This window comes from Chlorocebus sabaeus, chromosome 16 (assembly GCF_047675955.1).
Source record: "Chlorocebus sabaeus isolate Y175 chromosome 16, mChlSab1.0.hap1, whole genome shotgun sequence".
Taxonomy (NCBI): domain Eukaryota; kingdom Metazoa; phylum Chordata; class Mammalia; order Primates; family Cercopithecidae; genus Chlorocebus; species Chlorocebus sabaeus.
This window is the reverse complement of record NC_132919.1, coordinates 35,578,089-35,605,594: the sequence shown is the minus strand read 5'-3', so window position 1 is coordinate 35,605,594 and position 27,506 is coordinate 35,578,089. Positions and strand designations below refer to the sequence as shown.

The 27,506-nt window shown below is 40.5% G+C and overlaps 1 protein-coding gene and 1 pseudogene across 8 annotated transcripts in view; both read right to left on the bottom strand.

The window, feature by feature from the left end:
• Nucleotides 1–27,506, bottom strand: part of ACACA (acetyl-CoA carboxylase alpha) — a 332,440-nt gene that overhangs the window by 47,359 nt on the left and 257,575 nt on the right. For all 8 annotated transcript variants that reach the window (XM_008011156.3, XM_037993719.2, XM_037993724.2 and 5 more), the window contains 3 exons: nt 22,933–23,030; nt 18,361–18,481; nt 16,920–17,030 (listed from right to left, as the gene is read on the bottom strand). In XM_008011156.3, coding sequence (XP_008009347.1) covers nt 16,920–17,030; nt 18,361–18,481; nt 22,933–23,030 — 330 coding nt within the window. The remainder of the gene's footprint in view (nt 1–16,919; nt 17,031–18,360; nt 18,482–22,932; nt 23,031–27,506) is intronic.
• On the bottom strand, nt 9,995–16,908 carry LOC140708645 (high mobility group protein B1 pseudogene; annotated as a pseudogene).

The following is a 27,506-nucleotide window of genomic DNA, read 5'->3' as shown; positions in this document are numbered from 1 at the left end:
AGCTAAAGAAGTGTTTGTCATGTGAGAACATTCATTTAATTTGGAAATTAAGGAGAAAAATTACAGAATAGACTAAGAGTATCCCATTATCACTCTCTGACTAGCCTTAGTTTGGGAGATGGGGGGTAGGGTAGGGATGGGCACAGAAATGAAACTGCTCCACTAATCACAAACAAATGCTAACAATCATGACTACTTAACAATCGGTGAAGAGAAAGCAGTACCCTCCAGTTCATCTTCAATGACCACGTGTTTGGAGTATGCACCAGTAGAATGAGGGTGCACACAATAGCTCCTGATTTATAGGGGTCGTTGCTGACTCAAGTGGTTTTAATGATTTTAGAATACTTCACAACAAAAGCTCCAACCAAGGAAGCAGAATCTGGGTTAGGATAAAATCCATTCTGCCTAACTCTGAAATGATCATGCTATAACAGTTACACAAACTCTCATCGGTATCTAGGAAGATGAACAGAACCCACACAGACAGAACCGTTGTTTTCTTCCTCAAGGTTGCCCTACTGACCTTCTACAGAAAAACTCAGGGTCAACAGCTCTCATCAACGTATTTTCACAAAGTAGGTGAGCTGCGTTCAACACTCTTTTAAACTTTGACCTACGCATTTCTTACTGTGTTTCAGTTCCCAAATATATTCCTCTTACATTTCTACTGTATGATACAAACTTTTAATTTATCTGTCCAGCAAGCAGTAATAATCATTTAAACACAGGAGCGAGTCAAACAGAGGTGATTCTCCTGAAGCCTCACTTTGTTGCCCTCCAGATCTAAGTGGAGAAGCAGTACCATGCAATATTAGGAATAGGCTCCACCTCCAGGTCCTCTGCTGAAGAGTGCCATGCTGACAGAACTGAACAAGGGCTGAATCTGAGAGGAAAGAGGATCTTGACTCATTCTCAATATAAACTTAAGCCTCATCCAGCACTTCATTCATTGCAGCCGGCGGACCTAAGAATTAAGGGCACCACATAAAGCCAGTGATTAGCAGAGACACAATTGTTAAAGGCTCCACCAAAGATGCCACGTAGCCTTTAGAAACGTTGAGATACATAAGTACAAATGAATGCAGTCATATATCCATGCTCAGGCCTCTGCTGCTGCTGCTTATCTAGAGACACCGCAGACAGCTCAGGTTTACCACAGCTGACAGGCAATGAAAACAGCCTAATATACCGCCTGCTTTCTCCCTTAAAGCCCTTTTTGGAGATCAAGATAAACACGTTCTTCCTTTCCCCCATGCTCCAGACGTTTGACTGAAGTGGCAGAGCATTGTGAGGTTTTGTGCAAATGAAATCACTATGCAATACTGAATGAGTGCAGTATTTACTTGTCAGGATATTTGTCAGCACAGGCGTTAAGATTTCCAAGTTTCCCAGATGCAACTTAGCTCAATTTTTAAAAAATTGCCTTTGTCCTGCCATACACATTATGTTGGGGACCCTTAGACTTATAGGCAAATATTTGCAATCATGTGCTGAAGATGTGAAAAATTATGATGCATATCAATGATGGAATAAAAAATGAAATATATTCCTTCTCTCCCCCTTTTGTTCAGTCTTTTCCCCCATTTTAAACAATCCTTGGTAGGTCAGGACATCTTCCATTTAAGGAAGCAGGGAATACAAAATTCCTCCTGCATCTAAGAATTAGGCTACACAAGCTGAGTCCTCGCTGCAATCCTCCTTCTTATTAGGACATTTCCATTCTCAAAAGGATTTGAGGAGGGGTACTGTAAATTTACTGAGTAATTGTCATCACTGGACTTCATCCATGATTCTAGATATTAAAGTCACTCGGATCTGTCAGGTTATTGATAAAAGTTGGCTAAAGCTGAAAGAGAACAGATATGAAAAAGAATAAGCAGGAGTAGGAGAAAAGTGGTAAAATAGGAACAAAAGAAAGAAGGAAGGATGAAAGAGAGGAAAAGGGAGGAGGAGAGAAAAAAGGAGAAGAAAAAAATGCAATAGCTCATCTACTCAGTGCAGCTAGTATCCTCCTCCCTGACCTGAGAGGACTACATTTTAAAAATCTGACAAGTAATTCAATCTCCAATTAACAATTTTAAGTGGTGCTGCACATATCACCGTGTAAATGTTTCTTCAGGAATATATCCAAGGATGAATGGAATTAAATCTCTAGGGAGATGGAATCAGGACCTAGGTGACCACCAAGATTATTTGGGGGTTGCAAAATACAGTTTCTTAATACATAGGCACAGGGTTATAATTTTTCCCCACCTTTATTGCCACTACTGTCACTGGCAAACTGGAGTGCTGGCTGGTAGGTCCTAGGCTAGGGTTGGGGTAGAGAAGGGGCTCAGTGACGTACTGTGGGCAGAGGAGAGAAAAGCCTCTGACATGAGCCACAGTTGGATTCAAGACCATCTGCTATAAGACCAAAAATCTCTCTATAAGCAGCAAATTATGAAGTGATCAGGTACGCTGAAGGATAAACTGGGGCAAAGGGGTGGTGCTGTCAGTGGAAGGAAAAGAAACAGCCAAAAAGAGGCTGAATATAGGTCAGGAATAACACTGGAAGACATCTCTTTACTGAAGTGCAGGGCTCACTGGAGAACAGAGGAATGAATTAGACAGCACAAAGACAATAAGGATTTGAAGGTGGAATGGGTAAGGAACAGAGACTCATTTGTAATGTAAAAAGTAGAGAGGAGCCACACAGTAGTTTGCTTGCTAAATGTATGAGAAGAAGCACAGGCTTGGGACTTGAGATTTCTGATGATAAATTCTTTTTTTTTTTTTTTTTTTTTTTTTTTTTGGTAGAGACAAAGTCTTGCTATGTTGTCTAGGCTGGTCTCGAAGACCTGGCCTCAAGCAATCCTCTCGCCTCAGTCTCCCAAAGTGCTGGGACTACAGACATAAGCCACCTTGCCCAGCCAATTTGTAAACATTTTAAATAAAGTCTGGTTTATTGAAGTATAATTTTCATATAGCAAAACTGTCCATCATAAGGTATACAAGTCTGTGAATTTTAATACACATAGTCATATAACCACCACAATAATCAAGATAGACAGCATTTTCATCATCCCAAAGTCTCCTCATGTTCCCTTCTAATCAGTCCCCTCCCTCCACCCCTAACAACCATTGATCTTTTTGTTCCAATAGTTTTACTTTTTCTAGAATGTTACATAAATGGAGTCATACAGTATACAGCCTTTTGAATCTAGCTTCTTTCAGTTAACATATTGCATCTGAGCCTCATGCATGCTGATGCAGGTATCAGTATTCCATTTTATGGAAGTACCACAACTTGGTCACCCATTTGCCTGTTGGTGTACATTTGGGTTGTTTTCACTTTTGGAGGATTATAAATAATGCTGCTGTAGACATTTGTGCACAGCTTTTAAAAAAAGTCCAACCTTTTTCAAAGTGGCTGTGCCATTTTGCATTCCCACCAACAATTTATGAGAGTTCCAGCTGTCCTGAATCCTCATCAACACTTGTTATTTGTCAAACATTAAAAAAACAAACATTTAGGCTGGGCACAGTGGCACACACCTGTAATCCCAGCACTTTGGGAGGCCTAGGCAGGCGGATCATGAGGTAGGGAGATTGAGACCATCCTGGATAACACAGTGAAATCCCATTTCTACTAAAAACACAAAAAATTAGCCGGGGCGTGGTGGCACGTGCCTGTAGTCCCAGCTACTTGGGAGGCTAAGGCAGGAGAATCACTTGAACCCAGGAGGTGGAGGTTGCAGTGAGCCGAGATCACACCACTGTACTCCAGCCTGGGTGGCAGAGCAAGACTCCGTCTCAAAAAAACAAAAACAAAACCAAAAAACAAAAAACAAAACCATTTAGTGGTGTCAAGCTATGGTTTAATTTTCATTTCCCTAATGACTAATGATAAGCATCTTTTCATGTGCTTATTTACCATCATATTTGCTTTGGTGAAATGTCTGTTCAAATTTCTTGCCCATGTTTTTAATTACTGGGTTGTTTTCTTATTGAGTTTGAGAATTCTTTATATATTCTGGATACCAGTCTTTTATCAGATTATGTATTTTCTAAAGATGGAAAACTTTAAAAAAAAATCCATTTGTCATTCGCCTTCTACTGGTTTTACTGAATAGGCTGTGACTGACTGCATTGGCCAGGTCCCAAGAGTCTAGTGTTTGCAGGGCCTGGCTCTTAGGGGAGTAGCACTGACTTGTTATCGCTGTGGCCTTTTGGTTCGTGTTTTCTCATTGACATCTGGTGGGCAGCAATTTTATTTTTTCCTTTAGAACACATGAAAAGCCTATTATTGTCTTTTAGCTAAATTTCAGCTCCATGAAACCAGGAATCATCTTTGTATTGCCACAGCATAAGAACAGCTTTATACCTAACAGGCATGCAATAAATGCATGTGATCTACCACAGTTCTATGCATTCTATAAAAACTCAGCTGATTAGTATGTTCAGCAAGTTAAACTACTATAAGCAAAATAAGTCTTTCATATTAGTGTTATAATGTGTAGTGGCTTTCTGAAGCAAAAGGAATGGTTCAATTTTCCTACCTTTTTAGTTTTCCCCAATGTAGATGCTCTCTTCCCTCCCTCCCCGTCAAAATTCTTTATATGGGTTAAAATTAAACTAGTAATTCTAAGTACTATAAAGTCATATTATGTTAGGAGTGCTCTTCTGAGCTGCATAAATCTGCTTTATCTATTGAGAAAGGCATATTTTACCAATGGGTCAGGTAGAAAATGAAGATACTCAAAAGTTGATTACATGTTCCAATGGTCTTGACTTCTCATATTTGCATCTTAAGCTGCTGGTTAAATTTGGGTGAGTTCTTTTCCTTACCAACACTGATTTGTCAATTTCTTAGATGCGCATACTATTTTAGAAGGCTTAACCCCAGACACTGAGACATTAAATTTAGGAACCGGTCAAAAATCAGCCAGAAAATCTTGAAGCCCAGGCATGGTAATCTGTAGTTCAATCTAAAAAGCTCTTTAAGCTTCTCCTTTCATAATTCAACACTCCTGACTATGTACATTAGCTGATTAGACTGTGTGATGATGGTCAATCTGAATGAGAAGGGACATAGCTAGATTTGGATCCATGCACAGGGAACATTCCCTAGAATGATGAACAGTTAGGAGTCAGGTTTCTAAACAGTCTCATTTCCGCTTCTTTATCATATTCACAGACCAGTCTGTGCACAGCCAGAGCCCAGCTCTGTCTTCTTTCTAGAAAAGACTGGAGTCCTTGCATTTCTAATCTACCAACATGTGCGGTTCTTGCACTTTTAATTTATGAGTGTTTAGGGGGGACCTCTCTGACTTGGGAACATATTGGCTTGGTCTAATGCTTGGAGATTATTAAACTTGGAGCTATGCTCCACTATCAAGTCTACAGATCTTTTATTTAGAAGATATGGTGCTCTAAATGCACAAAGAGCTCCCTGTCACCTTCACATTAAAGCCCCTAGTGCCTGGTAAATGGAATTATATAGCTGTCATCTCCTTTCCCCAAAGTTTTAAGAGTACAATGGGCTCATTTTTTCACACTCCATCCCAGCTTCAGAACTAAGAGACCTACTTTGTATTGATTTAAGGTCTCAGAAATAAATAAACCTGCTTCACCACTGTGATTCACAACAAATTCATGATACACTATTGCATGATATATTTCAAGCTCTTGCTCTGGCTCTCTTTTTCCTCTGGTGAGTGATGGGGGAGGTGGGAGGTGGTAGGGAGCTGCAAAGCTGACAGCCTGATGGTTATTGGAGATGGTTGCTGACTGCAAATCCAAGAATAGACACTGTTGGAGGAGTATGGGATTTTTTTTTTAAAACTAGGGGGCAGGGGTGAGAAGCTAATTTACTTGGGCTTCAGGCTGGGGTTGGAGGAAAAGAAAGGTTGAAGAGAGGAGAGGGGCTGACAGAGGAGCAAAGCTTCAAGTGAGCACTGATCTGCAAAGACAAAGCTATGAATACATATAGAAAGAGAGAAAGGTGAATAAAATTCAACATATGAAGGTGTAACACACAACTGAATAGAAAATGAAGATGACGAAGAAACCAATTTGTCAAAGGAACCGTGTGTACAGAGCTAAGTGGGCCCTTAGCTTGAGTTCAGGGACGACGTTTTATTAGAGACAGAGTGCAGAGACCCTACATGCCACCCAAAGTGTGAGGTAGAGGCATTTCTTCATTCTAATACTCAGGACACATCAGAACCCTGGAGGTGGAAATGGACAATGGATATAGGGTAGAGATACAATGAAGGTCCACATGGATGAAGTGAGCCAGAGACTGTTCACTGAGGCAAGAGGGTAATACATTCTAGCAGTTTAGCTTGTGTTTGTGTACCCTTAGGGTTTGAGTACCTACGTCTACATCACCTTTACTGATTCAACCAAACCTTGGACCCAATGAGTTTTAGCTGGTATCTACAAATACAGCAGTCAAAAAGAACTATCCTCCAACCTTCTATCAGGATCTTGACTTTCAACAAGGCAGGGGAGGAGAAAGCAGGAGATAATCAGGCTCTGAAGGTACTGCATGACACTGCAGGAGACCCCTAAGGTTCTAAGGAGTACTTTCAAGTGGAATTAAGTTTTAACTGTTTCCCTTGTTTCTTCTACTTATTTCACATTTTTGACTGGCAAAGTTATTTATGAATCCAATTTCTTTTCTATGTTAGAATAGCATTTTCATCTTCACTACATTTGTTCTTGAGACAAGACCAGATTCTGAACACAAAAGTACATGAGAAAGATTTTGGTTCCATTCAATTTCCAGTTGGTCATATAAAACTGGGTGTTTCTTTGTTAAATTTGAACTCTATCTTTAAAGAGTGATCTGTCTCTCTGTACAGGGAAACAGACTTTAGCCAAATAGAAAAAAGAACTCACAGATGAATACATAGATGAATGGGATTGGTTCCAAAAGTACTGAGCTCCCATTCAGCTGAATTTTTCACACATAATTGGGTGAATATTTAGCAATGGTGTCACAGAGGAAACTCAAGCAACAATTGTGTGGTTGAACTTTTGAGGATCCTCCCACTCTCAAGATTTATAATTCTACAGACACTCATGATTGTGAACAACATATAGTGTTTACTTTTCTGTGATCTGGACAAGAAACAAAATTAAAAAATTTTTAAATCATTATGCTCTCCAACTTCCATTCCTGGTCATATGAGTATGTAATAATTTTACGTATCACTAATATGTAATTTAATACATAATACTCTAATATGCAATAACTTTTAAAATTCCCCACTCCCTATCTATTCACTCCCCAGCCTAAAACAGTTCCCTGGCTACAGATCAATATGCATCTTTATAACATCACAGAATACTAGACATTGAAGATAATTTAAGATTAAGAGACCCTCCAGTCTTCTACTTAAAAAAAAAAAAAAAAAAAAAAAAAAAAAAACAGGCTTAATTCATTTTATTTTTCTTATGTAAAAACTGTGTTGTAGCCACAGTTGGAGCCTGGGTCCCCTGCATGGAGACTCTGGTGTGGGTCTTGATGAGGTGGTCAGCAAATTCCTGACAGGAAGACTTGATGAATACAGCCTCCTTCCAGAGGTTAGGGGTCAGGTAGCTGTAGGTTTTAGAGATGGCATCAAAGGTGACTTTGGGAAAGTTCCCTAGGGTGGCAGTGTAGCCCCTGGCTGAGGTGTAGCAGTCTTCAATACCAGCCATCATTAGCAGCTTCTTGGGCACCAGGGCCGAGACAATGCCAGTGTCCTGGGTGCGAGGATGAGGCGCACCAGCACAGAGCCACAGCCACCTGTCACCTTGCAAGGGATGGTGTGGGGCTTCTTCTCCCAGTAGCTTCTGTGCATGGGGACAATGAAGAGCTTGGCCAGGATGATGGCCCCATGGATGGCAGTGGCCACCTCCTTGGAGTACTTAACACCCAGACCAATATGGCCATTGTAGTCCCTGATGGCAACAAACATCTTGAACCTGGTGCGCTGGCAAGCGTGGGTTTGCTTCTGCACTGGCATAATCTTTAAAACCTCATCCTTGAGAGAGGCCCCCAGGAAAAAGTCAATGATCTCAGACTCCTTGATGGGCAAGCAGAAGAGATAGATCTCCTCCAGGGACTTGATCTTCATGTCCTTGACCAGGCAGCCCACCTTGGTCATAGGCATCCATTCCTTGCCCTGGGCCTTGCCTCCATGAGCTCTGCGGGGCCCAGGCCCTGTTCACAGACACAGTCCCAGCCCTGGATGCCACTGCCAAAGGTTCCACGGTTCCCCATCTCAGGCACCCCCATACCTGGCTAATTTTTTAATTATTTTGTAGAGGGGGTCTTGCTTCTTGCTATATTGCCTAGGCTGGTCTTGAACTCCTGGCCTTAAGCCATCCTCCTTTCTTGGCCTCCCAAAGTGCTGGTATTACAGGATTACCACAACAACCAGATTTTCTACTTTAAAATGGGAAATGTATTATGCCTTCCATTTCACAAAGAGGAAACTAACATCTAAATAGATTAAAGCCCAAAGTTGCTTACCTAGTAAATGGCAGGGAGAAGAATGATCAAAAGTTTTTGTTGTTGTTGTTTGTTTGTTTTTTTCTGCGATGGAGTTTTGTTGTTTTTGCCCAGGCTGGAGTGCAATGGTGCAATCTTGGCTCACTGCCACCTCTGCCTCCCAGGTTCAAGTGATTCTCCTGCCTTAGCCTCCCGAGTAGCTGGGATTACAGGTGTGTGCCACCATGCCTGGCTAATTTTGTATTTTTAGTAGAGACAGGGTTTCACCATGTTGGCCAGGCTGGTCTCATACCACTGACATCAGGTGATCCATCTGCCTCTGCCTTCCAAAGTGCTGGGATTACAGGCATGAGCCACCATGCCTGGCAGTTTTGTTTTTTTTTTTTAATCTAAAGGTTCTGTAACTCCAGAAAGTTTGAGCACATTCATAATAGGTTGTCAAACATGATAATTCCTGAGTCTGCATTATGCCCCAAACAGGGTCTCAGAGCTTTCACTGTATCCAGAAGCTCTGGACTGGTACTTGCTGTAGAGTCTCCCAAATTCTTAGACTCTAAGTCACCATACATGCATGGGCTCTCTCAGAGTCAGAGGCAACTTCTGTAGTGGAGGTCTGTGTGGCGATTCCACCCTGTAAGATCTCCAAACTAGAGCACTCAGGATTGCTGGCAGGTCACTAAGGCACACTAGTAGAGTCAAACATAACCAGGTATAGTTTTCTATCAAATTTGAGGAATATCAAATGAAAAACAAACAAAACAATCCCCCTAAATGGGGCCAGATTTACCAATATTTTATGTGTGGGGAGGGAGCGCTTGAATATTAGGGAGATCTGTCCATTGAGCAATACTTTCTGAGGACTCATTCATAATGCTAAAGCAAGGATTACTCAGAAAGGAAGTTAAAATGCCCTCTTTAGAAAGGAGAGTGATCCCATCTGGAGCTATGGGAGTACAGGGACTGTCTATTGTGAAAATAGGTAGTTAGGGACTTTTAAAAATGCAAATTGCTAGACTGATCCTTAGAGTGATTATGAGCTATTGTATCAACAAGTCCTTGGGGACTCTTGTAGACAGATGACTGACATATATACTACCCTGTCATGACTGAACATCGTGCCTCTCACGTTAATGGCTTTCCAAAGAGCATTGATTGTCGTTAGATACATCTATTGGGAAAGTCAATACATGAATGTACTGCCAAGTGAGGACTGTCATCTAACATTTTCTTGAAGGAATTTTTGCCTTCAAAGAATCAGAAAGTATAGAGAATGATGTGTTTGTATTTCCTTTCCAGAACCAGATAAGAAATTGCAATGAGAAGAACCCTAAATGCACCTTAGAGAAGACTATGGCAGTGCCAATGTTTTACCTATTTTGGTTCATTTAATTCTCACGACGACTCTGGTACATAGATACTATTATTATCCCCTCTTTTACAGTTAATAAAACTGTAACCCAGAGAGGTTAAATAAATTGCCCGAGGTCACACAACTAGTAGGTGGCGGAGCCAAGAATTAAACCTGGGCAGCCTGGCTCTAGCCTCCCCATGCTCATAACATCTTTTTTTTAACTAATTTAAAAAAAATGTATTTACTTAGAAGCATTCAGAATGCCAACAAAACAGCTGCAACTTTTTTTTTTTTTTTTTTGCAATTACAGAGTGGTATTCAGTTAACAGAACAATTGTTTCATATAAGCTGCATCAGAGACAACTGAAAATGAAAAAACTACTATCCCCATATATAACTTACTTGTGCTGTACACCAACGAGAACCTGCTTTAAATTTTTATGCCAATTTACAACCCCTATACTGTACCAGGCAAGGTTAGTGGCTATGAAAATACCACCAGGACAGGGCTATCTAAAGACACATTTGGTAGTGTGTTAACTATACAAAAGAAGACACTGTACAGTTTTAAAAAATTCTTACACAGCCTTACAGTTCAATTTTTTTCTTTAAAAGGAGTGAGTTGTATACAGGGGGTTAAATGCTTTATAGACATGAAAAAATCTGTGCTAGAACTTATTCATCATCATCATCTTCTTCATCTTCCTCCTCCTCATCCTCTTCATCTTCCTTCTTTTTCTTGCTTTTTCAGCCTTGACAACTCCCTTTTTTGCTGCATCAGGCTTTCCTTTAGCTCAATATGTAGCAGTATCTTTTTCGTATTTTTCCTTCAGCTTCGCAGGCTTCTTTTCATAAGGCTGCTTGTCATCTGCAGCAGTGTTATTCCACATCTCTCACAGTTTCTTCGCAATATCATCAATGGACAGGCCAGGATGTTCTTTGATTTTTGGGTGATACTCAGAATACAACAGGAAGAAGGCCAAAGGAGACCTCTTGGGTGCATTGGAATCCTTGAACTTCTTTTTTGTCTCCCCTTCAGGAGGGATATAGGTTTTCATTTCTCTTTCGTAATGGATCTTGTCTGCCTTTGCCATATCTTCAAATTTTCCCTTCTGTTTAGCAGACATGGTCTTCCACCTCTCTGAGCACTTCTTAGAAAATTGAGAAGTTGACTGAAGCATCTGGATGCTTCTTTTTATGCTCCTCCCAACAAGTTTGCATAAAAAATGCGTATGACAACATCTTGCCTCTAGGCTTCTTAGGATCTCCTTTGCCTATGTTTAGTTATTTTTCCTCAGCAAGGCACAGAGTTGCCCAGTGCCTTTCTGGCTCTCACTTGTCCCGGCGCTGTCATTATCATAACCTCTTTAAGTTATGTGAAAGTTACAACGTTGCCCGCCCCACAGTGAGAGCTAAGTAATCTCTCCTTCCCTTCTTGAGCGTCCATGACTTTCACGTTGTATGTCACAGAGTCATGGGTGAGCATGGAGACTGTACAGTACAGGTTCCTGGTGTAACAGACAATTCCCACTCATGAGAGGAACTCTGGTACTGTGCCCAACAGAGTCAGCTATGACAACTTCACATTCATACTGCATAGCTGCAGAAAAATACATATATGAGAACCAAAGAGAAATGTAACTTACTTGCACCAAGTCTCAAAAGCAAGATTAGCAGAATTAGCCCCCTACCAAACTAACGGCCCTAGTCATACCCATCACATAATTTCTTTTTTCTTGCAGATTCAGTGAAAATAGGGCCCTGATCTCGCTAAGGGAGATGAGAGTATAGGATATTTTTTTCTAAAACAGAAGCAGAGCTTTAAAATACAAGAAAGTCACATATCATCTCCTGGTGAATCTATCACTGCCTTTGGCATATGCCTTACCTTCACAGGCAGTTAATGTCCAGAGGACAACCATAAACTGCATATTCTTATTTCTCTGGATACAGAATGTGCTCTCTCTCCCCAAGTCTGGGGCAATGGATTGAGAGCTAGTAGGCTCCGGTATACATCAGTGTTCCTTTACAATACTAGTTCTTCCAGCTTATCTGTCACCTAACACTATGTTAAACATACTAATACTTTTAACAGGAAAGGGAGAAAAAAAAATAAAAAGGAAACTGAAAGGAAGAGTGGTGGGGGGAGGGAAAGTGAGTATGATCATCTCTGCAAATGTCCAGTGGCACATAGACTTAAGAGTTTATGACTCTGCAATCATCTCAGCTCCTTAAGGGTGTATCTTTACCAGTTCCCCAAGTACACAGGTTACTGCCTTTGCCAGGACAGCATGACTCCCTTCAAGCAGGGTAATCTGCCACGCACATCAGGTCTGCCACGCAGTGAGGCATTTTAAGGAATCTGTAACCCACAGCCTACAGTTCCGAGAGTTAGAATCTGCTACCTTGAGCGACATGAAATAGCAAGCCCCTAGAAACTTTTCTTATTAATGTCATCATTCTCACGACATTTGGACAAACAGGAAAACAACCAGACCACCTTCTTTTAGGCTTTACAGACCACTAAGCAAAGAGGCCTGTGCTTTCTTCAATGAAACTTAGGGACATGAAAGTTCATGTTCTTCTCTACTAAAAAAATACAAAAATTAGCCAGGCGCGGTGGCGGGCGCCTATAGTCCCAGCTACTCAGGAGACTGAGGCAGGAGAATGGCGTGAACCCAGGAGGCAGAGCTTGCAGTGAGCTGAGATCCGGCCACTGCACTCCAGCCTGGGGGACAGAGCGAGACTCCGTCTCAAAAAAAAAAAAAAAAAAAAAAAGAAAGTTCATGTTCTGACCCTAATCTAGTCTCTGTCAATGAAACTAAGTCACTTTCCCTTCTATTGTTTTTGTCTTCCTGTCTACGAAATATAGCCCATATACCATTAACCCATTCCAGAAGATAGCAAGGAACCAGACAGATATTCTTGATTGAATTTCAAGTAAACCCCCTTGGGCTGCTTCTAATCACCAGCCTACTGCCTTTAGTTCTAATGTCAAATGTCAATAAAATCCAGATACTACATCTCTTCTCAATTTGGGTAATATTTTGAATATTTTACAAATAACTGCAGGCAACAAAGCAAGATAGACATGGAAAGAAGATATACAAATAGTGAGTTCACAGGGGGAAAAGGATAAAAATACAAAGGTAGGAAGCACTTCCTGGTTTTGGAATAAAAGACACAGTGGCAAAGGATGGCGTCCATGAATAAAACATGTAAGTATACAGAAAAACCACCAAAAGTAAAAAAACAGGAAAACACCAGAAAATATTTATTTTATATGAAGGTTACTACTGTTGGCTATAAAAAGAAATCCTTTAAAAAGTAAGAGTCTTTGGAAGCAAAAGATAGGAAGGTGTAAACTAATTAAAAACAGGCTAGCGACAGGCAACATCATGTGTATGCCGAGATGGAGTATAGCCATAAAAGCCTGGCGCACACATGCAGTGTATTAGGTTGAAAATGCATGTCTTTTCAGCTTCATATCTATTAAAGGAACAAACAATTTACAGGTTGCTGCATTATGGGAGTATGATATGTGGAGTGTCAATCTTTTCAAACTGAACCATGTTAAGTAAAATCAATGATGGGGTTTGGGGGGTAGGGGAAGAAAGGGTAAAAGCAGGGAGAAAGTAAGTTTTTAAAAATCTCTGCCTCAGCAAAAGTTTTCATTACAATTTTAGACAAATGATCCCTGTGTCCTTCTCCCTTGCTGCCTGGGGCTCCATGCTATTTCTATGCAAATAACAACCTCGTGGTTTATATCTTATTATTTCCACCGGAGCTGCAGCGACATGACCTGAGACATGTAAGAGGTGGGGGTGGGGGGGGCAGAGGGGGAGAGTTGGAGAGGAGACAGAAAGAGAGAGAGAGAGTGGGAGGGGGAGGGGGACAGAGGTAGAGAGAGAGAGAGAGGGTGTTCACTCAAGTGTGAAAAAATATTGTCAGGAGTGAGCATCAAGAACAAAAAAAAAAAATTGCAGGGATAACGTGTTTATTTCAGTCCCCCCTAAAACCCCCCAACCCCCCCTTCCTGCAAACCAGCACCTTTTAAAATTCATTGGGCATCAGGCGATCATGCACAATCCATCTGCTTTCACTTTATCATTTGCATTTCATGCCTCCTGGCTTTTGATGTGCTGATACTTTGATGCAGTCAGGAGACGCGCATTATCATTATTTCAATTTTCAAAGGGGTCAACGGGATCGGCACTTGCACACACAAGATTTTTTCCCCCTACAACCTCTGAACACCCCCACTCCTTATTCTTCACCCCAATGTTTAACATAAAGGATGAAGACTCAAAAAGGTGGGGGTCAAATATTTACAGTCTAAGACTGTATATAGGCTTGCATATATCTCCTACATTTCCACTTTACACAGGTACATACTATGAGCACCAAGGCTTAAGAAAGGAGGCTCTACAATGTTTCAAATACACAAAGACTTTCTCACACATGGACACTCAGGGAGGCACACAGACAGAGAAAGAGGGGGATCCACATGCAAGACACAGACACAAAGAGACAGAAAGATCAGCACCCACACAGAAAGAGACATGCACTCAGGGTGACTTGCACACACCCAGAGTACACAATACAGAGAGGTACCTACAGAAAGAAAGGCAAACAGAGATGAAGACAGACACCAGCACACACAAAGGCAACACGCACAAGGAGTGAGTCAGAGGAAGCCATCTGAGCATGGTAGTTTCCTTTTTCATACCTGATAGGCAAAGGGGCTGATAGGACATTCTGAATGAATTTGCATGAAATCAGGTGTCTTCAGCAGCACAGCTGTATACTTAAGAGGAGCTGACATGAAGATAGTGAAGCAGGCAGAGCAACATTAGGTAACCTCTGTATCTGATCATTCCCTTCAGCTAAAAACAATCATGTCCTTTTAGAAGTGAGTGTTGTTTGGTAAGTTAAAGCTATAGCTTTATTTGTCTTTCACCCTGTAACTAAGCTTTTCTTTTAACAAGCAGCCCTGTAATCTATGAAGGTGAATATAATGAATTTGTTTAGAACAATTCAGTCAGATTTTAAGAAATCAATCTCTAATGTCTCTTCATGGCACAAATGAAATTCAGCTAGCAAGTTTTCAAGCAAAACAAAACCAAAAACCCAACATCTGCTTTTTGTAATATTCTTTGTATATAATATAGTATCAGGGAAGGGGGGAGAAAGAAACTCAATATAAGAAGATACATTTCAGAAATTAGCTCTCTGGGTATGGGAACATCATAGAAAAATAGGTTTTTTAAGTACCATTATCTATGAGAACAGAATTTTTAAAATCTTTCAAACATTCTGTTCTCATAGATAATGGTACCTAAAATTATCTTCAGCATTCATCAATATCTCATCCTAAGAAGGTATCCAAAAGAGCAACTTAAAAAAAAACAACAACCTTAAGACTCTCAGCAGTTTCTCCCACTGCAATAATAATCTTTAATAGTAGTGGTTCATAACCTTTATTTCCAGGCTGCTCTCCAAAAAGGGAGGAAGACAGCCAAGTTCGCCACTGTTAGCACTGCTGTGCCTTTCCTTGGTGAGAAAAAGCAAGCCCAGAGGAGGATACAGAGTTTATATGAATGCAGAGCAAGCTGATCACATCAAATGATTCCTCTAATTTCTGACATCCACAAAATCTAATTAAACCAATGGAATTTTCAACTTTTTCCTAAATGGGAATGATAGAACACTTAATTCTTATCTTTACACTTGAAAGTCAAGACTTGATAAAAAGTTCCCGCAAGTAGAGCAAATGTAATATCCGATACAATTTAGTACGTGTATTAACTCCATAAGCTCAATCACCAAATCATGTTAGAGAGAGGAAAGGGAAACTGAAATTTTAGCTCAATCACCAAATCATGTTAGAGAGAGGAACGGAAATTGAAATTTTAATGCGGGCCAACACTTTTCACCAAGAACTAGGTACTTTTTTTTTTTTTTTTAAGAGATGGGGTCTTACTATGTTGTCCAGGCTGGATTCAAACTCCTGGGTTCAACCTCTCCTCCTGCTTCAGCCTCCTGAGTAGCTGGGAATCTAGGTATGTCCAGTAGAACTCGGTACTTTTACTTATGTTTTCTCATTTGAGCTCCACATTATTTAAAGGTTTAAATTATTATCCCCCTTTGACAGATAAGAAAGCTGAGGAGTTGAGAGGTTATATAAGTTGCACAAGGGCAGTCAGCCTCAGACTATTCCATTACATTTTTCTGGCCCTGAGGAGAAAATAATTTTCCTATGCTTGCAAAGGTGTCAGAACTGCACTGTCCTTTATATATTCAGGTATTCTTAGATAGTTTTCACTCTTACGAACAGTGACTGCAACCATCCATTTTTACCCCCTTGGAAAAGCCCTTGTAAAGTTGGATTTAAAAAGTACAAACCTTTCTCTGGAAGGGAAGATAAATCTTTATGCATACTCTTTCCCAGTAATCCATCCATGCATCCATTCACCCATCTTCCCACTCAATATTTGCCAAATATTTCTTCTATATACAAGAGACCACCATCAGTGCCCTTATCGAGAGGTGTATTTACAGATTTCACAAAATCATTAAAATTTGATAGTCTCAACACCTAGGCCAGTACCTAATTCATAATGTAGGTCTGAAATGGGAACTAGCACAGCTGGAATCAGAGACAGCTCAATGTCTGAGTACAGATCTCCTCACATCTTTTACTAATAGATTAAGAAAAAGAGAGGAGAGGAGGGACAGAACAGAAGTGTTCAATTAATTCTGTCTTTCCACAATGACACTGAAATGTAAGTGCTTTGGAGCAGCGGTTTTATATAGTTTGTTCACTAACATATACACAGGGCTTGGAACAGTGCCTAGAAAACAGTAAGTACTCAAAATAGTTGAGAAATGAAATAAATGAATGAATGAATAAAAAGGCAAGCAAGTCAATGGGCAGAAAAGATGGAGGGAGAGGGGAAGAGATAGACTGAGGAAGGCATGGATTGAACTGCTTCCTTCCAATCAGGATCTTGAATTAAGAATTCACAAAATTAATCTTCAATCAACTATGTAAACTTCTTCAAAACCCTAAAAACTTACTTTGTTGAGGGCTCCAGCTCCTGTTAGAATTAAGTGAGAATTCTCAACCTGGATGGTTCTCTGTCCCAGCCGGACAAGGTAAGCCCCAATCCCAATGGCCCGGCACGTCACCTTAAAAAATAATAAATTCTACATGTCACATATTTATGTCCTCTCTGAAGCTGTAAGAACTAAGATATAGATAAGTAAAATCAAAATTAACAGAAATAAACATTGCTTTTTATGAAGTCTGTTTGATAACAACACACACAAAAAAATTTCATGGTCAAAGAAAAGAAAATACAATGATGCAAAATTCAGGCTGCGTGCAAGGACTCATGCCTATCATCCTAGCACTTTGGGAATCTGAGGTGGGCGGATCGCTTGAGCCCAGGAGTTCAAGACTACCTTGGGGCTGGGCGAGGAAGCTCACACCAGTAATCCCGGCACTTTGGGAGGCTGAGGCGGATGAATTACTTGAGGTCAGGAGTTTGAGACCAGCCTGGCCAACATGGTGAAACCCTGTCTCTAGTAAAAATACAAAAATTATCTGGGCATCGTGGCACGTGCCTGTAATCCCAGCTACTCAGGAGGCCAAGGCAGGAAAACCACTTGAACCCGGCAGGTAGACGTTGCAGTGAGCTGAGATCACGCCACTGCACTCTAGCCTGGGCAACAGAGTGAGACTCTGTCTGAAAAAAAAAAGACCAACTTGGGCAAAATAGCGAGACCCCCATCACTACAAAAAATTTAAAAATTAGCTGGAGGTGGTGGCACATGCCTGTAGTCCTAGCTACCTGGAAGCTGAGGTAGGGGGATCACTTCAGCCCAGGGGGTGGAGGCTGCAGTGAGCTATGATTGCACCACTGTACTCTTGCTTGGGTGATAGAGTAAGACCCTGTCTCTTAGAAAAAACAAAGAGCGGCTGGGTGTGGTGGCTCGCCTGTACTCCCAGCACTTCTGGAAGCCGAGGCGGGTGGATCACGAGGTCAAGAGATTGAGACCATCCTGGCCAACATGGTGAAACCCCGTCTCTATTAAAAATACGAAAATTAGCTGGGCATGGTGGCACGTGCCTGTAGTTCCAGCTACTCAGGAGGCTGAGGCAGGAAAATTGCTTGAATGCAGGAGGCGGAGGTTGCAGTGAGCTGAGATCACGCCATTGCACTCCAGCCTGGTGACAGGGCAAGACTCTGTCTCAAAAAAAAAAAAAAAAGAAAAAGAGAAGAAAGGAAGAAAATAAAAAGAAGTTAAACTAAAAGCTAAAACAAAGTACTGGGTTTATTTGAAAAATTCAGTTATTTATATTATCCTATCTTCCTATTATCATGTGTGATTAAAATAAAATTGTAGACACACAATCTTCAAGAATCATTTGGGACAGAACAGCAGTGATAGGAGAAAAAATAAACCTAGCCACACAGCCAACTCTTCAAAAATTTCACATTCTGGAAAGATTTACCAGGCTGATGGTAATGATCTCATTATAGGCCAATGAGGATTCTCCAGCAATCATTCCAGAACCTCGAAGGTTCTCAGGTCCAATTCCCTCTTCTTTCCCAATAATATCTGTTATCTTGTACCTATTGGACATGGCCATGTCAAATTATGAAGGTTAAACACAGTAACAACAAGCCATTAAAATAATAATCACCATTAAAAGTCTGCTAAAAGTGCATTGAAAGCTTATATTTAATACCAGGGCTTTATGTGCTTCCTTTTATACTCTTCATTTATATGTATTTCCTTCTTAGCTTGGGCCCATTTTACCTGGAAGCAATATGGCTTAATAGGAAGAGCAAAATCTGGAATTAAGCAGATAGACTTTTTTTTTTGAGACAGAGTCTCGCTCTATTGGCAGGCTGGAGGGCAGTCGCATGATCTCGGCTCACTGCAATCTCCGCCTCCCGGGTTCAAGCAATTCTCCTGCCTCAGCCTCCCGAGTAGCTGGGAATACAGGTGCGTGCCACCATGCCCAGCTAATTTTTGTATTTTTAGTAGAGACAGGGTTTCACCATGTTGGCCAGGATGGTCTCAATCTCTTGACCTTGTGATCCGCCTGCCTCGGCCTCCCAAAGTGCTGGGATTATAGGCGTGAGCCACCACGCCCAGCCAAGCAGAGAGATTTAAATCCTTGCTCTGATACACGCAGGAGTGTGACTCTAAAGATAATAATAACTTCTACAAAATGGGAATAATAATATCTACCTCTAAGGGTTGACAAGAAAATTAAAGCAAACAAGGAGAAGGTTTGACGTTATAGATGGCCCTCAGATTTTAGATGCCCTCGCTTATTTTCTAGAACAAATTTTTTAAAAGCAAGGTCAATGTATATCTCTGTAATGAGCAACAGGCATCATATGAACAATTTTAGACAATTTTACATAGGAAGAGAATATCCAAACAGAGCGGTACGGAGAATGAATGCTCAGCTTAGTTTCTCAAGTCAAAAATCCTCTTCTAAGGTGGGATGAAGCGAAGGTCAAAATACTGAACTCCCATTCCTGCTCCTTCATAAATATCAAGTATATACACAAGGGTCCCTGGATATGTCCTCTGGAGGGGCAGGTGGAATGTGTGTAGAAGTGAAATGCTGACCAAGTTGTCCAGAAAGCATCCTGTGGATCTAGTGGGAGTCACTCATCTGTCTTCCTGGCAGGGGATTAGGAGTGATAGCTGATAATGGGAAATGGGAGATGGGGAATGTAACTAATAAAAGAAAGGAAAAATACAAAGTTGAAAGTAGAGATGGGCATATATTATTTATTGTTCCACCTATACCCAGAAGGCTTGGCAGTGGGCATAGTTTTACAAATTGAAATAATAAATAAGTACCCCATAGTGGCTCTTAAAATACTTCCTCCTGCCCCCATATTTTCCTGCTCCCTTCTTCATTTCCAGCCCTCCATCAATTCTTTTTCTTTGCCCTTGCTGTTGGTCCGTGACTTTGCATCTCTGCTTCCCAGATTCTGCTGTCTTTCTATTTTTAGCCTCTCCTAATATCCAATAATGTCCCAGAGTTCTTCTTTTTGTTCTGTATCTAGACTCTGTCCTAAGGTTATGTCAGAAATGAAGCTACTGTCCCTTAAGGGGGCTAATTAACTACATTAATCGTATATGTGTGTGTGTGTGTGTGCCTGTTCATATAAGGTCCATATAGTCGTAAATATTCAAGGACCCAGACAGATTTGCCTGTAACAAACTCAATATTTATAGATTCCAGAAATGAAGAGTTAAAAAATATCATAGAGGAAAAATCCCATTCAGAGTAGCAAGAAAAAAATGCAAACTATTTAGAAATAAGCATGAAGAAATTGGCAGAATCTCACCATAACCATATTGTGCCCCAAGGCACCATGATGAACTCCCAGAAGCATTATAAGATATTTTAAATTTTTGGGAGAAGCACTATTATATGTGATATCTGTGACCCTATGTGAACTACTGGCTTTAGATAGTTCAGAGTAGTTCACAGTTTGTTAGAATAGTGCTACATTCCTTTTGAAAATGTCCTGTCTTTGCAAAGCTAGATTTTTGAAGTTTCTGTGAAAACTCAATGAAGAACAAGAAATGTGGGTGGCTATATCCAAGCTGATTCCAAGGTTTGAGATGTTATGCTGGCACAAATATCTCATTAGTAAGTAACTGTAATTATTTAAGAATAAATTTTTTCAATTTACATATATAATTTTTTCAAATGATTATTAAGTTATTAGGACACAAATACTTATTAACTACCTAATAGGCAGAAATATTAGGTGTATCTTATACTCTAGGGGTGCTATGAAAAAATTACTGAGACACTAGGATGCGATGAACCAAGAAAGTTTGGGAACCTCTGGCAAAACCTATATGAAGAAAACTACAAAACGTAAAAACAAAACAAAACAAAAAAACCACTCATACAAATGGAAAAACATACCATGTTTCTTTTTGGGGAAAGTTAGTATTATGAAGATGTCAGTTCTTAATGTGTAAACTCAATGCAATCTGAATCAAAATCATTATGAAAACTTTTTTGGAATTAGAAAAACATGAGCCTCAAGCCAAACACAGTGGCTTGCACCTGTAATCCCAGCTACTTGAGAGGCTGAGGTGGGAGGACTGAGGTCAGGAGTTCGAGACCAGCCTGGGGAACGTAGCAATATTCTATCTCGGAAAAAAAAAAAAAAATTAGCTGGGCGTGACGGCACCTGTCTATAGTCCCAGTTGCTTGGGAGGCTGACATGGGACAATCTCTTAAGCTCAGGAGTTTGAGGGTTCAGTGATCTATGATCACACTACTGCATCCCAGCCTGGGCAACAGAGTGAAACCCTGTCTCTAAAAACAAAAAACAAAAACCCTCTACATTAAAAAAAGCAAAAGTAGCCAATAATACTTGAGGAAAAATTTAAAACGTGAGAAAATTTGTCCCACTAGAATAGTTTAAATAGTGTGGTATTAGCCCAAGAGTAGACAGAACAAAAAAACACAAAAAAATAAATTTTCAGTAAATAGTATTAGGGCAATGAACTTTTTTTTCTTTTTTTTTTCTTTTTTTTGAGATGGAGTCTTGCTCTGCCACCCAGGCTAGAGTGCAGTGGTGTCATCTCAGCTCACTACAACCTCCACCTCCTGGGTTCAAGCAATTCTTCTGCCTCAGCCTCCCAAGTAGCTGGGACTACAGGCGTGCATCACCAGGCCTGGCTAATTTGTGTATTTTTAGTAGAGATAAGGTTTCTCCATGTTGGCCAGGCTGGTCTCGCACTCCTGACCTCAGGCTATCTGCCTGCCTCAGCCTCCCAAAGTGCTGGGATTACAGGCCTGAAACTCCACACTTGGCCGAGCAATTAACATTCTTAAAAATACTTGCAGATAGATTATATGAAAATGTTCAACTTCACTGGGAGTCAAAAATACAAGTTAAAATAACAATTGCTGGTTTTTTTTGGTTTGTTTTTGTCTTTGTTTTTTTTTTTTTTTGAGACGAAGTCTCGCTCTATCGCCCACGCTGGAGTGCAGTGGCACAATCTCGGCTCACTGCAAGCTCCGCCTCCCGGGTTCACGCCATTCTCCTGCCTCAGCCTCCCGAGTAGCTGGGACTACAGGCGCCCGCCACTGCGCCCGGCTAATTTTTTCTATTTTTAGTAGAGACGGGGTTTCACCATGGTCTCGATCTCCTGACCTTGTGATCCGCCCGCCTCGGCCTCCCAAAGTGCTGGGATTACAGGCGTGAGCCACCGCGCCCGGCCGACAATTGCTGTTTTTATTCCATTTTATTAGTTGACAATAATCAATGTTGGCAGGGGTGAAGAAAAATTAAAGAGGGAAACAAATCCTATTCTATACTGCTGACAGGAATGCAAATCTTGGGAAAGCAATTTAAAATTATTTTTTAAAACCCTTTAAAATTGACTTTTTGACCTGTAATTTCACTTCTAGAAATCAAGCAAAAAGAGATGATCAGAGCTTTTAATTCCTAAAAGTTTATGTGAAACTTATATAAATGTCCCTTAAGGGGGTTCAGCCCAGGGATGTGAAAAATTAGAAATAGTATGAATGTTCAAATATATTTATTATAATAAAATACTATGTAGCCATTAAGCATCATATTCTTAAATAATGTTTTAAGAATACAGGAAATTTTCCCAAAAATAGTTTTTAGTGAAAAGAATAAATTATAAAAGAAATTCTTGTTATAATCTCAATCACATAGAAAAAAGATAAGTCTACAGAAAAGACAGCAAGAGTATAACATAAATTCATAATCGTGGCCTGAAGGTAGGATTGTGGCTAATTTTTATTTTTTTCTTCATAATTGTTTACATGTTTCAGTTTTTCTAAAATGACTTAAGTATTATAAACGTCAAAACTTCAGTCAATAATAAGGTTCTTCAGCTAATAAGTGGTAGAGCTAGATATAAACCTAAGACATCTAGATTATGTTATCTTCAGTGTTCTTCAAGGTTATGAACAGCCGTACAATAAGGAAAAAAATACCATATTCTCCTTTCTTTAGTCATGACCAAATTATTCCAATACATATATACCTACCTGGATTCTCCTTCATCCTCCACGTGTTCACAATGGACAGAGTTGAGAGCACTGACTCTCTTATAATCTTGAGGGGTCAGATATAAATACCTGTATCCCTGTGAGGCACAAATAGTTTTTAACTCATTATTTGCCATTGTCATATAACCAGAAGATACAGCAAAGCGTACATAATGAAGCTTGTTCCACGGCTAGCTTTAAATTGCCACATCACTTCTTAGGTTTACTGTCTAATAGAATACTAGCACAGACAGTGCTCCTTTGAAAGATGGAAGTGCCTATTTTTTCAGTCACTAACTGTCCTTGAGACAAGATACCTTATAGCTGCAATTCTAAGTATATTCTATTCATTTCATTTTCTCTTTTTTTTTTTTCGAGACGGAGTCTCGCTCTGTCGCCCACGCTGGAGTGCAGTGGCGCAATCTCGGCTCACTGAAAGCTCCACCTCCTGGGTTCACGCCATTTTCCTGCCTCAGCCTCCCGAGTAGCTGGGACTACAGGAACCCGCCACCTCGCCTGGCTAATTTTTTGTATTTTTAGTAGAGATGGATTTTCACCATATTAGCCAGGATGGTCTCGATCTCCTGACCTCATGATCCGCCAACCTCGGCCTCCCAAAGTGCTGGGATTACAGGTGTGAGTCACCGTGCCCAGCCTCATTTCATTTTCAACAGGGTTAAAGGGTCATTTTCTGATCTTTAGTGACATCTCTATTAAAGATAGCAACATGAAATTGAAGAATTGTGTGAATTACTGTTTTTCACTCTCTCAAATCCACAGGATCATCAAAATAAATACAAGCAAGGGATAACAGAGAACTGCAAATCTAGGAGATTCGATATTAAAATCAGAAGTCTATACAGTGCTAATAGTGAACACTGAACTCAGATCTTTTGTTTCTTCAATAAACAACTCCTAATGCCCATTTACATTTAAACAATTATACTAACATTTTATAATTGATTTATATGTATCTATACACACATCCACATACAAAATAGAGTTACATGGTATATGTGTTTAACTTAAGTGAATTAGTCACTCAGTCAAAAAAATAAGTAAACACAGGGAAGCATTTAAAATACTATGAGAAATTATGCCCACCATTTAACTCGATAAATGTATGTCCCACAGTGAGCACAACATGGAAAAGACATAAATCTGCAATTGGTCTTGCATGATTTGTGTTGAGAATGCCTGATAGCACTGAGTGTCATTAGTACGTCAGTCAGTACACATTTACTGAGTGCCTATTATGTACAAGGTACTATTCTAGGCACTGGAAAAACAGGAATTAACAAAAATAGACAAGAATTCCTACCCTTATGAAACATACCTCCTACTGGGAAAGCCAGCAAAATACACAAAATAAGTAAAATGTATAATGTTAATGGGAATAATGTTTAACGAAAAAAAAATGAAAGAGAAGGTAGACAGTCCAACATTTAGAAAAAATAACCAAGGAAAGCCTCATTGAAAAGTGTCATTTGAGTAAAGACCTAAATGAGCTGAGGCTATGAGACATGAGGATATCTGAGGAAAAAGCATTCTAGGTAGAAGCAACAGCAAGTACAAATGCACTGAGGCATGATGTACTTCGCAGGTTTAAGAAAGCAGAGTCGGGTAGAGCCAATATGTGGAATAAGGTTGGGGGAGGCTGTAGCAAGAAATGAGGGCACAGTGGTACTGGAAAGCCAATCTATGTAAGGCCTTGTAGGCAACTATAGGATCTTTGGCTTTTACTTGAATGAATTGGGAAGCTATTAAAGGGTTTTAAGCAGAGAAAAATTTTGTGATCTGATTTATATTTTAACTGGATCATTCTACCTGGTTTTTTTTGTTTGTTTGTTTTTTGTTTTTGAGCAGAGTCTCCTTCTGTCACCCAGGCAGGAATGCAGTGGTATGATCTTGACTCACTGCAACCTCTGCCTCCTGGGCTAAAGCAATTCTCCCACCTCAGTCTCCCAAGTAGTTGGGATTACAGGCACCCATCACAATGCTCAGCTAATTTTTATATTTTTAGTAGAGAGAGGGTTTCACCACGTTGGCCAGGCTGTTCTTGAACTCCTGACCTCAAGTTGATCCATCTGCCTCAGCCTCCCAAAGTGCTGGGATTACAGGCATGAGCATGAGCCACCACACATGGCCTCATTCTACATTCTGTTGAGGACAGACCTTGGGTGGGACTGGGAGCAAGGCCAGAGGCAGCAAGACCAATTAGGAGGGTACTGCAATATGGAGGTAAGAAGAGTTAGACTACTGCTACTGTTAGTAAGTAGCAGTGGAATTGGATAGAAGTACTCAGATTCTGGATATATTTTAAGGTAGGGATGTAAACATGATTTACTATTTAGATGGATGAATGGGGTGTGGAAGTGAATGTGGGGTGTGCAAGAAAGACAGAAGTCAAGAATAACTCCAAGGTCTTTCACTTGAACAAATGAAACAATAGAGGTACCATCTGTTGAGACAGAGAAGACTGTGGGAAGAACATATTAAAGGAAGATTAGAAGCTACAATTTAGGTAGACATTTAGGCAGATGTAAGTGGAGATGTTGAGTCTGGATATATGAATCTTGTGTTCAGGGGTAAGATATAAATTTGGACATTTATCAGCTTGTACATGAAACTTAAAGCTTTAAAAGACTGGATGAGGCTAGGTGCAGTGGCTCACACCTCTAATTCCTGCACTTTGGGAGGCCAAGCCGGGCGGATCACTTTGAGCTCACGAATTCAAGACCAACCTGGGCAACAGGGCGAAACCCTGTCTCTACAAAAAACAAAAAATTAGCCGAGCTTGCTGGTGCATGGCTGTAGTCCCAGTTACTCAGGAGGCTGAGGCTGGAAAATTGCTTCAACCCAGGAGGTGGAGGATGCAGTGAGCTGTAATCGCACCACTGCACTCCAGCCTGGGCAACAGAGTGAGACCCTATCTCAAAAAAACAAAACAAAACAAAAAGACAGGATGAGGTCACCAAGGGAAGGTAAATAGGAAAAGGAGTAGTCCAGGGACCAAGCCCTTGAATCACTTTTTTCCTTCTACCCTACTTTCTATAATGGCTGTCTTGCCAAACCAACAAGTGAGAGGGCATTGAGTCCTAGTGGGGTTGAGAATGGGGAGTCCAGAACTTCTTGGTCCCGCTGCAGCCTCTGTGCTCCTGACATGTCTCCATTCACATTTTTTTTTTATAATTTAAAAAACTGGCCAAGCACAGTGGCTAATGCCTATAATCTCAGCATTTGGGGAGGCCGAGGTGGGAGGATCACTTGAGGCCAGGAGTTTGAGACAAGTCTGGGCAACATAGCAAAACCTTGTCTTTATGAAAAATAAAAAAATTAGCTGGGTGTGATGGTGTGCGCCTGTAGTCCCAGCGACTTGGGAGGTGGAGGTAGGAGGACCACTTGAGCCCAGAAGTTGGAAGACGCAGTAGACTATGAATGTGCCACTGCACTCCAGCCTGGGTGAAAAAGCAGGACACTGTCTCTTAAAAAAAAAAAAGAGATAAAATTAATATAACATAAAATTCAACATTTTGGTTTTTAAAGGTTTTTTTGAGTCTCACTCTGTCACCCAGGCTGAGTGCAATGGCACGATCCTGGCTCACTGCAACCTCTGCCTCCTGCATTCAAGCAATTCTCATGCCTCTCTGCCTCCCGAAAAGCTGGGATTACAGACGTGTGCTACCATGACCAGCTAATTTTTTATATTTTAGTAGAGATGGTATTTCGCTATGCTGGCGAGGCTGATCTTGAACTCCTGGCCTCAAGTGATCTGCCTGCCTTGGCCTCCCAAAATGCTGCGTTACAGACGTAAGCCACTGCATCCAGCCAAAATTCACCATTTTGAAATGTATAACTCAGTAAATTTTAGTATATTCAGATGTTGTGCAACCATTACCACTAATTCCAGAATATTTTCATCAGCCCCCAAAAACCCCCTGTATTGGATCAATTTTCATATTTTAATAAAGTTGTTCTGTGAACTTTATTGAAGTATAATTTACATGCAACAAAATTCATCAGTTTTAAGTGTTGTAATGTGATGAGTTATGACAAATGTATGTACTTAAGTAGCCACCACCAGAGTCAGAATATAGAGTATTTCCATCATCTCCTGAAATACTCTTATATTTAGAGATGTGAAAGGCAGCAAAGGAAACTGAGAAAGAGGAGCCAGAAATGCAGGAAGATAAAAAGGAGACTTTGGGCTCTTGGAAGCCAACAGAAGAAAGTACTTCAAGGATGAAGGAATGACTAACTGTGTCAAATGCTAATGCTATTGTCAAATAACTAAGGTGAGGGCTGAGAATTCACCCTAGAATTCAGTAATATGGAATACTGGTGACCCTGACAAAAAGCAGCTACAGTGGAATGATAAGGGTGCAAGCTCAATTGAAATGGGTTCAAGAGGGAATGGGAGAAGAACATCTGGAGACGGCAAGAACAAATAACTCTTTTAAAAACATTTTCCTATAAAAGGAAGGAAGGGAGGGATAGTGACTGGAGGGGTGTTTGTATGCTACAAGGGCTGATACAATACAGAGGGAAAAAGTGCTGATGCATGAAAGAGCAGG